Genomic DNA, 13,405 nt, shown 5'->3' with positions numbered 1-13,405 from the left:
CCTGGGGTTTTAGGCCCTTTAATTTATAACATTTCTCTGGAAATGAGATTTAGTATTGTAACTAGAGACCCACAGACTAGAGTGTCAAATATTTCTCTACATTGGGGTTTGGCTCCCTTCCCTCTGAATAGTGCAAGCACTACTTCTGCAGTCATACACGTGCACTTACCAATCAGGTGATCCTTCATTTTTTCCAACACAGGGTCCATGTCCTCTCGTGACAGGCTCTTAGAACCTACCAAACCTTTCAGCATTCCAAACATACCCCCAAAACTGTTCTTCTTAGTGCTGCAAACATATGACAAGCATTATCAACACAAAGAGCTCCTGGCTGCTTACCCAGCTGCTAGAAATTATTAAATCAAACCTGAATAATGCTTTAAAAAAAAAAGACTGCACAGGAACCCAAAGCAAGTGGCATTATGTTTCCTAGCTAACAGTCCCAAGTAGGTTAATGTATAGCCAAAGTCTCAGCTTGCCACACCGAATAAATAGCAAGGCTGGAGTGGTGGTGAGGAGTCACTTTCTATAAAAAGGATGGGGAGGGACTGGGAAGGAGATATGCTTGGCCATGTGTGTAAACAATGGCCCAAGTATGCATCTCTGTGCTCAGGTACCTATGAGACAGTTGAACTTATAAACTGTTAAGTCCACTACTCTACATACCTGTGGGGAAACATGTCTTATTTTTCATACTTTTTTGACCTGGCAGTTTCCTCCTGTTCCACTGAGCCTCTAGCTCAATTGAAACTATGAACCTTCATTTGCAACTACACAGGGATTTTTCCCTATTTTATAATCCCTCAATGTACCTAATCTGATCATTGTGACAATATTCAATGGAAATTATAGCATTAGGACTTTTTCTGAAACCTTACAATCATGGGCCATGAATTTGGCTACTAAATGGCATCCTTGACAAAATGATTACAAATCCTTCCCCTCCTCCCCCCAGGGCCTGTGAACGCTGTCTTCATAGAACCCCTAGCCCTGCTGATCCAGGAAGCAGAAGATTTGACACAGGGATTGAACTATTTCATACATTTTGATGGAAGCAGACTCATTTGTCACTTTGAACATATTCAGAAATGATCTGGAAAAGGGAACCATGAGTGAGGAGATTAAAATTTGTAGACACAAAATTAGGGAAAGTTGTTGAAACAGCAGTGGATTGCAAGGGATTACAGAAGGACCATGTGAGACTAGGACAATGGGCATCTGAATGGCAGATGAAATGTGGAAAAGTGCAAAGTGATGTGCATAAGGAAAAATAATCCTAACTACAGGTACACAATGCTGGCTTCTATATTGGGAGTCACCAACCAGGAAAAGGACCTTGGAGCCCTTGTGGACAATACAATGATATCCTCAGCTCACTGTGTGGCAGCGGTTAGAAAAGCAACAGAATGTAAGGAATAATTCAAAAAGAAATGCAGAATGAAATGGAAAATATTCTATTGCCTCTGTATCATGTCATAGTGTGACTGCACCTTGTGTATTGTGTAGAGTTGTGGTTGTCCCCATCTTAAAAAAACAAAAAAGTGCAGAAGAGGGAGACAAAATTGATGAATGAATTGAATGGCTCTATAATGAAGGGCTCTTCAGTTTGGCAGAAATGGCCAAGAGTGAAGATAATAGAAATTTACAAACTCATGAGTGGGCTGGAACAGGTAAACCGTAAAACTTTCACATAATACTAAAACGAGGGGACAGGCCACCAGACAGCCAGCAAATTTAAAACAAGTATTTTTGAAAGTACTTTGTCACTCAGTGCACAGTCAAGCTGTGCAATCTTTTGCCAGAGGATGTGATCAAGGTAACAGTGGGGTTTAAAAGAAGTTTGGACAAGTTCCTGCAGAAAAATTCCATAAAACATTATTAGTCAGGTAGACTAAGGACAGCTATTACTATCCCTGGGAGTGAGTATGGGATCTACTGTGTACTTGTGTACAGAGACAGGATGCTGGGCATGATGGCATGTCTTTGTTCTTATATATAAAGGTAACCTGGAAAACCCAGTCTAATTGGACCTGGGCTAGAGTGACAGAGAACTGTGGAGCTAAATCTGCTTGAGATGACTAGATTTGTTACGGAGAACTGTGAATCAGCTGATATAGTATGTTTAAGTTAAAGAATGTGAAAAGAACCTGTTAACATTATATAATGAATAAACTCTACATCGAACCAGAAGATACTGGTGCTTAATATCCTGTGGCTAGCAACCTGAAAGTTATGGTACACGAAGACATTTAGCTGCACTGAGGGAGGACAATTTTCAGAAAGCCTCGTAATATACATAAATCGCTTTGAAATCTGTCCTTCCCATCACCTACAAAAAGAGAGCCGAAAATGAGATTTTGTTTTCACCTAGGAGAGCTCCTATAGTTCCACAGATCAAAGCATTTTAGATAAGCATATAGGAGGCTGAATCCCTCCATCCCTAGTACTAACATCACCATAATTATGCACCCTCAACCCAGGAAATGTACCACCCATCCCCAGCACTGCCATCCCAGTAACCTTAGGGTCATAATTCTTTATCTTGCCCTCAGCACCACCACTACCCTGGCAAACATGGAGGTGAGACACCTCCCTCCTCCTTAGCACTACCACCACAGGAATATCCTCTCTTACCAGCAGCAGGACCATTTAATTGTCAGAGTGCTGTCCTGCACTCACACAGCTAGGCCCTCCCATTGCAACCACCATCTCTCAGTTCCTAAGCCAAGGAAGCTTGAACCGACTATTAACTGGGAATGTGCTGCATCCTACACAGGCCAAGCTAACTAACCAGTAGCGCCTTCTGCTGGTGGGAAATAAAAGTACAGGAACATGTGCGAAAAGTTTAAACTAAAGCCTGGTAGCTCAGGGCAGTGCTTAGGTTCAATTCCTGGATCAGGTCTTCCACATCCCAGATCGTCTAGGACTAGGGCTGCTACAGGAGGCAGCATTCACAGCCCCTGAGGGGGAGGGGGACTCCAGTCACTGTTCAATGAGAACATCCTGTGGCCCATGATTGCAGAGTTCTGGAAAAACATCGGTGAAATAACTGGGAGAAGGCATATAAAATAGGGAAAAATACCTAAATAGTTGTGAATGAAAGTTCATAGTGAAGATCCCAGAGCTGGTTCTGACTGAACTGGAAGACAGAGGAGTTAGGAGAAAACTGCAGTCCCAAAAAACAAAATACTTCTTAAGATGCTCCCCCTTGTCCTCTTCTGAGAAGACATCCACTTAGATAGAGCTGGAAAAATACCCTGAAAACGTAGGCACCAGTGAAAAATTTCCAGGAGCCAGGTCTTCAGCTTCTCTGTGAGGGCTAGTGGTAAGAGCCTACCCTTAGGAAGATGGAGACTTGGGACAAAAAAATAAATAAAAATAATCAGACTGCGGGCACACCCTCGTCCCACCATGGTACAATCATACCTTCTCTCTTTCTCTCCTCCCCCCACAAAGTACAATAAACCTCCAGCTCTCCCCGCCCCCCCCCACACCAAGAGCATCCGCTCTTCTCCCATATCCCCCACAAATCATACATCGCACCATGGCACAATTATCCTCTCCCACTCAGCACAACCACCCCCTCTTAAGACACAACCCAGTTATTTCTCTCCTCCCTCACAGCATCCTCTTCAGCCTTTTCCCAGCACAATCATGGTGGATGCATGGAATGCCCTTCCAGAGGAGGTGGTGAAGACAAAAACGGTCAAAGAATTCAAAGGGGCATGGGATAAACACTGTGGATCTCTAAAGGCTAGAGGACGGAATTTAGATAAGCGTGCAGGGAGGCGTGAGGGAGTATATAAGAAACTCCCTCAGTCTACCTTAAAGGACAGACACAGCTATCCCGCCTGGTCATCTTTAAGGGTGAAACCTGCAGGGAATCCTGGGTGAAGGGAGAGGGATAGTGATGACGCCGCCACCAGAGGTGAGGGAGAGGGGTAGAAGGAAAGGGAAGGTAGTGATGATGTCATCAGGGGTGAGGAGGTGGAGAGAGAAGGTGATGTCAGAGGGTGCAAGAGAGTGGTGGAAAGAAAGGGAAACTGTTGATGATGCAAGGGCGGGAGAAGAGGTGGTGGGAGAGGGAAAGTCATGATGATGCTAGAGGGGTGGAGGATAGGGAAGGGAAGATGATGATGATGATGCCAGGGGAGAGGCATAAGTATGTTGCTGGGGGAAGAGGGAAGGGAGAAGATGATGCCAAGGGATGGGAAGAGAAAACAAAAAAGAGAGAAAGTGATGGGGAAGTGGGTGGTGTGCCACAAAGAAGTGACCACTGAGCTTGTAAATAAAAAAAAACAAACTGATGGAATCTGAGCTGCTAGAGATTGTGCCTCTCAAGCCTGAAGCAGACCTAGGCACCGTATTTTATACACTAGAGTACCTAAGCAACTGGTATTATTCCAGCCTAGTGTTTCGGAATAATTGTCTCTGAGGTTTTGCACTATAGGCCCTCTTCAAGACCATTAGCAAAGTCAATTTGAAATTCATTAGATGTTTACTATCTTCCCATTCCCTTTACAATTCACCCAGCATCTCACTCAGGCTAAACCCTATCAAAAGAAAACTCCAGTAATACCTGGACTTAGAAGAAGTCTGAGTAACTTGAGAAGGGGCTTCTTTCTCCTCCTCCTCTTCTTCACTGCTTTCATGCTCCACAGCTGGCAGATTGCCAATCATCTCCCTACCACGGGATTTCTAAAGAGAGAGCAAAGAATTGTGGTTTCTGTGTTAGTCTATACATGTGGAATTAAAAGTCAAACACGTGGTGATAACTTTTTATTGAATTAAATAAATGTGTGACATGCTTTTGACAGTTATCCTCTCTTCATCAGGTCGGTGAAGGAACAGAACAGTCATGCTGGGGTTCAGTAGCAGACAGTTATCTAGGTCTTAGTTTGCCTGTATATGTCACTACAGCTCAGTAAAGGGAAGGAGAGCTGACAGACGTGATGAGACACTAAAGTCTCTGTATGTGAAAGGGCCTATATTGGATAATGGGCGAAAAAACCCCAATGACAGTTCTTATGTGTTTGCTTCAAAATTATTTTGAATTGTGTCACAGGACCCTACAGCTATCTACATGGGAAAGCCATTCAAAATGAAATTCAAATTGAAAAATCTTTGTAAATTATTGCAAAGAAACTTTACAGTTGAATCCATAGAACAAGGACAAGAGAGAATGAATAGACCAAAAGATAAACTCCAGTCCCTAAGGATCCCCCCCCCAATCCAGTTTCTGATCTGCCCAGCCCATTTGGCAAATCCCTCCCCATAAAGGGGCCAACCTGCAGACCAAAATGAATGCCCAACTGTCCCTCCTCCCAAAATATAGCAAAACAGTAACTAATATTGACCAACACTACTATTCAAAATTAAAATGCATTCATTTTGGTCTGCAGGTTGGCCAAATGGGCTGGGCGGATCAGAAACTGGATTTGGGGGGGGGGGGGGCCCTTAGGGACCGGAGTTTATCTTTTGGTCTATTCATTCTCTCTTGTCCTTGTTCTATGGATTCAACTGTAAAGTTTCTTTGCAATAATTTAAAAACATTTTTCAATTTGAATATTTCATTTTGAATGGCTTTCCCATGTAGAGAGCTGTAGGGTCCTGTGACACAACTCAACTTGTTCTATGGATTCAACTTTGTATTTTATGGATTCAACTTTGTATTTTTGAATGTCGGCTTGCTCAGTTTCCTGCTTTTATTTTTGCCGCAGCGATTCTATTTATGCAACAGTGATGGCTGGCATACTATCACTTAATATTAAGGGTCTTAATTCCCATAAGAAACGTCAGCTACTTTCCTGAGAATTAGTCTCCCAGAAAGTAGCCATTGCCTTTTTACAGGAGAGACACCTCCGAAATGCCCTGTTGACATTTAAAGAGTACCCACATAAATTTTTAGCACCACTCAGGATAGCACAACATTATGCAATAGGAAAGATACTAAATGCAGAGATCTTAGCAGTGAAACAGAGCCTCAGCCCTGATCGCGACTCTTCAGAATGGTGCCGCAAACGTCTTCCTCCTCGTCTTGCTCGTTGCCATCTTGGAAACGTGTCGGTCATCGTCATACTCAGAGCTGTATTTGGAATTGTGAAAGCAACAGACTAGCCTGCTTGTTGAAAGCCTGACTCAGTTTCAGAAAGGGATTGTATCTGATAAGAAATTCCCTTATACAGGAACTGAACAGCAAAAGGAAAAAGCCCATCTGTAACAAATTCCCTCCTGGCACAGCACACCAATTACTTCCCGTAGCTCGTAACGCTTTCAGAGTGTGGTCATTATAGATAGTGATTTCATGGCCTTTCCAGCACCAATCAGCTTTTTTCCGGGCTGTTTCAATGATGTTTTTCTTTTGGAGGAAGCTGTGTAGGCAAAGAATAATATTCCTGGGTCGATTATTGCATTTAGGGCCCAGAGCTCTATGCGCCCGCTCTTTTTTGATATTCTGCTCAGGTTGGGGAGAGTCATCCATGAGGCCTTCCTTACCAGCGAGAATAAAGGCACAGATTGCACCTGCCATAGCTATGCAGTTAGTATACTCCTCTGTCTCAGGTAAATCTCTAAATTTGTATATTGCAATGTCTCAAGCAGTTCTCTAGATCTTCCATTTCATCTGCTAGGAGGGAGAGCTTGTTGACCATAAGTTTTATGCTGAGCACCGAGATTGCTAAGTGCCATGCCGTGGACTCTGAACCCAGGAGTCTAGTTCATCCACTCGGTGCCCCATCCCTGCTAAGTCCTCCCTCACCACCGTTATAGAGGTAAGATCATCAGTTTTATGCTGGCGCATATCTGCCCAGAGCTTATGGAACCACTCCCACAGCTATGATCGGGATGGAAAATCCATAAGTTCTGCTTCATGCTGTGATGTGGATAAAACCTCCAGGTCTTTTCCCATAGAGATCCCCCACCACTTTCATGGCCTGTTCACTGCCTTACTATTTACCTCCAAAGTATGCTTGCTGAAGGAGAAATGCTTTAAATCTGTCATTCTTTTCCTGGTAGCCATCCTGAGGGGTAAATACTAGAAGTGTGGCAAAGGTACAGATTATATCAAATTATAAATATTCTGAAGTGTTGGTTTCAAAAGTGAGAGGAAGGCAGCTCCCAAATTAAGCATCCATCTTGGTTCCTGCTGGTAGAATGCCCAAGGGTCAGGTTTTTAACTGGTTTTCTTCCTATTTGGACTCAAGATATTAGCAAGTATCTTTTGTTGATAGTCTCTCATACTGATAAACGCAGCCTGCAGGAATCCCTCAAGGGTCGATCCTTTTTGCTACCTTGTTTAATCAATATCTAAGACCGCTTTGTTCTTTATTGGATTATCAGGCTGTTAAGTTTTAGCATGTTCAGACAATAATCAAGCTTTTTTTTTTCCTGTTAAAAAAGATCTGCAGGCAGCGTTTCATCAGATTAGTAACATTTTAACTATTATATATGTCTGGATGTGTCAGACTCATCTGATGCTGAATTTTTCTAACATAGAAGCTATATGTTTCTCTCAGATAATTTTTTGGCTAAACAAAATATAGTTTCCCTGCCTGCCCTAGGTGATTTTATTCCTTTTAAGGATGTGGTAAAAAACTTAGGGGTGTTTTTTGATACCAAGTTGTCTTTCACCTGTTGCAACAGGTCCTGCGTACAGGATAAACTGTGCCTCCTACGCCATTTAAATTTTATTCTTGACTCTGGGAATTTCTGCACTGTTTTACAGGCATATATTTTAAACATCAATCGATTATTGCAACTCACTTTATGTTGGGTTGCCAGCCTCAAGTATGAAAGCTATGCAGATCCTTCAAAATTTGGCAGCATGGTAAATTACTAGGGACTGCTGTTATGAACACATCACCCCGTCTTTGTGGAAATTACATTAGCTGCCTATTAAACAGAATGCAAAATTTAAATTCTTGATGTTGGCCTTTAAAGCTTTAAAAGGGCATGGCCCAGAGTATCAAGCATTTATTACAGTGTTATGCCCCTAGTAGATAACTGTGTACCTCTGGGCATATGTTGTTAGCAAGTCCATCTGTTAAGGCAGCTCACTTGTCTGCTACCAGGTGTCGAGCCCTTTCACTGGCAGGCCCTGCAGCTTGAAATATTTTTCCATACGCTTTGAGGAAATTGGATGATATTGTAATATTTAATATTAGGTGTAGCTTGCAGTTTTAGTCATTGGTATTTTAAGTTGAATAAATACAAAATTAAAACACAAATTCAATCTATTGTACTGTTACCTGTATTTAACTTTTATGCATTGTAATTCTCCTGCACTGCATGTCTACTATAGATGGGCAACAGATGAAAAAAAAACTCCTAATGGAGATGGACCCTCACCAGCCAATCATCCGGTATGGGAACACGCAGATCCCCTGCGGAGGAAGCTGTGCCACAACTACTGCAAGGCATTATATGAAAACCCTCAGGTCGCAGAGAGGCCAAAAGGGAGAATCTTGTATTGGTAGCATATGTCCTTCACCATATACCTGCGGAACTTACAATGGGCAGGGGGAATAAGAATGTGCAGTCCTTGAGATGCAGGGTATACATTCAACCTTATGGCTAAATGAAAGGGAGAATTGTCTGGAGAGAGAGTTCATCTTGATCCTCTTCCATACCAATGTGTTCAGTCTCCCCAAGTCCAGTAAAGGTCTTGGGGCTCCCTCCCAATCCCCACCCTCCGGACTTCTTGGGAGATCAGGAAATACCTGGAACAGAATCCCTGGACTGCCCTCGGTTGAAAGAAAGATTCCGCTTCCAGTTGCAAATGGGCTGAATGAGAAATGTTAGAGCCAAAGACCATGTGTCTCTGTGACAGCCACTACATTCAAGTCTGCCTCTTCCATGACCGTCTCTAGATCTGGGACTTTATTTCCCATACTATTAGCTTTAATATACATAGCTTTCAAGATGCTGCCCTTTCCTTCCCTGCAACCCAATTCTGTGTATGTGTTTAATGTTTCACTTACCTGAGGGCTTTTGTTACCCATTACCAAGAGAAAAAAAAAAAAAAAGTCGTCCTCGGGTAATATAAGCCATCTAATTTTGGGATAAAAAAAACAAACCCCAAAACTATCCCAGTTAAGAGGAGACATCTAAAACGGTCATGATCTACGGCAGGCAGCTGGGACAGGAACAGCTAGGCAGCATTGATAACAGATCATAGTAACGCAGTTTTTTAGAAAGCACTACCAAACTCACCAGAATGGCCAAATCATCTTCTGTGGCAGCAGGCATGTTCTCCACGCTCCCATTTGCAAGAGGATCGCTGTAATCCAACGGTTTGTCAAGGGGGACTCCATGCCCCCACATCTGGGGCTGCTTTCCCTTCTTTTTTGGTGGCTCAGGCTTTGGGGATTTGCTGCAAGGTAGAAAAAAAAAAAAAAGAAAAACTTTCACAAATCACTGTCCTACCAATAGAGGAAAGTCCAACAATTAGGATCTTTTGCGATTCAGAATTTAAAACTAGGACTTTTTCTCTGTTTTTTTTTATCCTACCTCTTTCCCCACTTCCCACCCACACCAAGCATATTCTTTGATTTATAGACTTGTTATACCAATTAATAGGGCAAGAGAGAAATTTTTCACAAGAATCAATTAAGGATTTACATAAAACATGAGAATAATCCAACCCTTAGAATTAGAATTAACTGCTGTCCTCTTGCAGTCATTGACAAACTGACAAAATATACCAAGTTCATTTAAGGGACTTTAGATTAAGCATCCTTACATCCTTTGCAACTTGAAATAAACTAGCAATCCAGCAGTAGAAAAGGGAGGTGTTTTGTACTGAGTACTGCATAATATGCGGCGCATATTATATGATTATCTACCAGTTGATGAGGGAGGTTCTTTGAAAGCCAGGAGCTACAAGTCCAATCTCTGGAGGCCAGAATGGCAGACCTGGAAGAGCTAAGGCAAGAGATATATAGAGGAGACCTTCAAGGACATAGCAGAGTAGTCCTACTTTCAGTCTGGCACACCTTGTGCGGCCTTAGAGCAGCAAAGTCTTCTGGATGGAGTGCTTTACTCTGGTGTGGAAGGAAATGTTCCTATAGGCAGGACCTGACCTCCAGGTGATTTAGTATCCTCTCACACAAATGGGTTTCCTGGGGCATATTCCCAGGAAGGAAGGGTTATGACAACCATTGGCATTGGTAGTTCAATCATTAGAAATGTAGATAGTTGTGCGGCTGGTGTGCAGGAGGATTGATAGGTAACTTGCTTGCCGGGTACAAAGGTGGCAGACCTCAAGTGTTACCTAGATATGATTTTAGACAGTACTGGGGAGTAGCCAGCTGTCATGGTAAATGTAGGCACCAATGACATAGGGAGGTGTGGGAAAGGGGTTCTGGAAAACAAAATGTAAAATTTCAGATAGAAACTTGAAATCTAGAACCTCCACAGAAGCATTTTAAGAAGTGTTCCCCATTTACATGCAAGGCCCCAGAGGCAGGCAGAGCTCCAGAGTTTCAATAAATGGAGGATGTGAATGGTGCAAGGAAGAGGGTTTTACATGTGTTAGGAATTGAGCAACATTCTGGGGAAGGGTGAGCCTATTCCAAAATGGATGGGCTTCATCTTAACCAGAGTGGAACCCAGCAGCTAACCCTAATATTTAAAAAGATGTAGAAATGTAGTCTTATCTGATAATTTCTTTTCCTTAAATCCTGCTTCACCAGTCCAGACTGGAGGGTTATCACCCCCTACTAGTAGATGGATACAGAGGACACACTGGTAGTTACCATTGTGCAGCTTCAGCAAAAAGCCAATATTATGTCAAAACCATGAAAGAAAAAACTAACAGGTTCAAAACTCTTAAATTAAATGTACATAATCTGAAACACTTAAAGGAATCTCCAAAGAAAATGATCCTTCCTCTTCATTTATCCAAGGAAAGTTTGGAAGAAAAAAGAAAAGAAAAAGATAAACCTCCAGTTACATCTTAATCTCTGTAAACGGAAGTATATCATTTCAAAGCTAGCACAGGCCCAACTTCCCGGGAGAGTCCTGGACTGGTGGAACAGAATTCAAGGAAAACAAATCATCAAGAAAGACTACATTTCTCCTTCCTCATCTTGTTATATCAGGCCAGACATGTGAAGTATCCAAGCCCAATTAGTCTGAGAAGTAGGAAGATAGGACTGCCTTGAGAACACAGGCTCCAAAGCCACGTCCTCTTTTGCATGAACATCCAGAGAGAAATATTTAGTGAAACAATATAAGGAAGATAAAGTGATCATCTTACAAATATCCTGCATGAAAAGAGTGGAAGTTCCACCCAAGAAGAAATTTGAGCTTTCACTGAGTTTCCATGAGGTTGCGAACCTTTCAATAAATAAGCTTGCGAACCTTTCAATAAATAAGCTTAATCAAATTTTGGGTTTTTTTTTAAACAATCTAGCCAAAGAAGCTGTAGAAGTCGTTGCCCTTACAAAGCCCTGCAATTAAAACAATCTGTCGTATTTTCAAAAAAAGGTCTATGACTGTTAAATATCTAAAAACCTGATGGACATCCAATAACTGAAGTGACCTCTTTTTGTCATGACACTCCCCCCTCTCATGAACACCAGTTAAAGCTAGTGTTTAATTTAAGTGGAACACAAACGTTTAGGTAAAAAAAAAAGACTGGTCTGCAAAACACTGAAAACAATGAAGAACCCAAAAATAATTTATACAAGTCGAGGCTTGTAATTCAGAAATGCCTCTAGCTGAACAAACGGCCACCAGAAAAATCTTCAGTGACAAAACCTACAGAAAAGCTCTGTTAAGAGCTCTATGAACCAAATTAAGGTCCCAATGAGGATTTAAAAGGGAGGTCGAAGACATTATACCTCTCAAAGGAAAATAAGAACTCTGGGCAAAAAACAAAACCCCCTGAACTGTACTCTATAACAGGAAATAGCAGTCATTTCAGGTTTGATCCCAAATTTCTCTGAAAACTTAATGTGATCCTCTCTGAAAGAAAATGCTAGATTCAAACATAAGCAACTGAAATGGTAACATTTATCCAGTTGAAGGCCCATAAGAATTAAGAGAAGAAATATTTTTTACTATGCAAACAACCTTTTAAGAACCAGGCCAAAAGATCAATGGAGCTGGACCCTCCATGAGAATCCATGATTTTGGAGACTTCCATGAGAATCTCCACAATTTAGAACTTATTCCCCTAGGAATCATATTGGAGACTCAACCTGTCTTGCAAGATTTACATTGCAGCAATAAAATAGGTGAAAGCCCAACTCACAATAACCATAGAAAAACAGAGAGGAAGGGCAAAAAAGCTTCTTAGTAGTCCGTAATCTGATTATCATTATTTATCTTTTCAGATGTATCATTAAATATTCCAAATGATAGCAATGATTACACGGTCCCCTGACACAGACCGTATTTCGTAGGAAACTGCATCACAAGAGACCAGTGTCTAAATGAAAACAAAAAATTACATTATATTTTTATAAGGGGGACAACCAAAGCATCACAACCTGCACAAGGATATAAGTAAACAGCAATTTACCAAGAAGATTATGAAGGAGTAAAAGTTAGAGTATTTGAATAAACTTCTAAAATTTGAAAAAATAAAGAATTTAATGTCACAAATCAATTTGAGCAGCATTTAAAGAAATTTGTGTAATGTCGTAGAGATAATCATTGGACCTACCGACAGAGATGACAGTTCTTAGTGTAACAAGATACATCAAATAAAACAGATTAAAGACTAGAATTAAATAAATTCTCAAACGGCACCAAAACAGTCATGTGATTGCCCGCTGTCTATCAAGCTAAAACCGCCCAAAAAAATAAATCTGTGCTAACAGGAAGCTTTAAGTATTGTCAAAGGAAAATGTCCAGCAAAACGTGTTAGAAAGATAACATTAAGATAAGATATGAACCACAAAATAAAAGAAAAGGTTAAAAAAAAACCCCAAAACAAAACTCAGACTGTACTTAGAAATTACACTTAGAACAGTTTGCACTTAAAAAAAATACAGACCAATCGATATTGAGCTTTAAGGAGTAGGGTGACAGTGTCCAAAGTGTGGATCCATTTTTGTTCATGCTGAGTTAAAGAAAAATGGCCACCTCCGGGAGGGGGTGGTTGGGGGGAGAAGGACAGTAACCTGCCTTAGCGATGTCACACAAATTTCTTTAAATGCTGTTCGAATTGATTTGTGACATTTTTTCTAATTTTAGAATTTAAAGAAATTTATTTAGATACTCTATAACTTTGTAGTCTTTCATAATCTTCTTAGTAAGTTGCTGTTTATTCATATCCTTATGTAGATGATACGTGTACCTGCACACGCAATATAAAATTAAGCATATTTTTGCTTGCGTGCCCAATATGCGTGTTTATGGGTGCATGCACTTTCCTTTTAAAATTTACTAGTATGTG

The 13,405-nt window shown here is 41.2% G+C and overlaps 1 protein-coding gene across 1 annotated transcript in view; it reads right to left on the bottom strand.

The window, feature by feature from the left end:
* The window catches only part of SRPRA (SRP receptor subunit alpha), a 95,896-nt gene that overhangs the window by 29,555 nt on the left and 52,936 nt on the right, over positions 1-13,405 (bottom strand). The window contains exons 6-8 of the mRNA XM_029573218.1: positions 9,211-9,370; positions 4,580-4,698; positions 170-288 (exon numbers count right to left, since the gene is read on the bottom strand). Of these exons, the coding sequence (XP_029429078.1) occupies positions 170-288; positions 4,580-4,698; positions 9,211-9,370 (398 nt within the window). The remainder of the gene's footprint in view (positions 1-169; positions 289-4,579; positions 4,699-9,210; positions 9,371-13,405) is intronic.

This window comes from Rhinatrema bivittatum, chromosome 12 (assembly GCF_901001135.1).
Source record: "Rhinatrema bivittatum chromosome 12, aRhiBiv1.1, whole genome shotgun sequence".
Taxonomy (NCBI): Eukaryota; Metazoa; Chordata; class Amphibia; order Gymnophiona; family Rhinatrematidae; genus Rhinatrema; species Rhinatrema bivittatum.
Note: the sequence above shows the minus strand (reverse complement) of the source record. Positions and strands in the feature narration are given on the sequence as shown.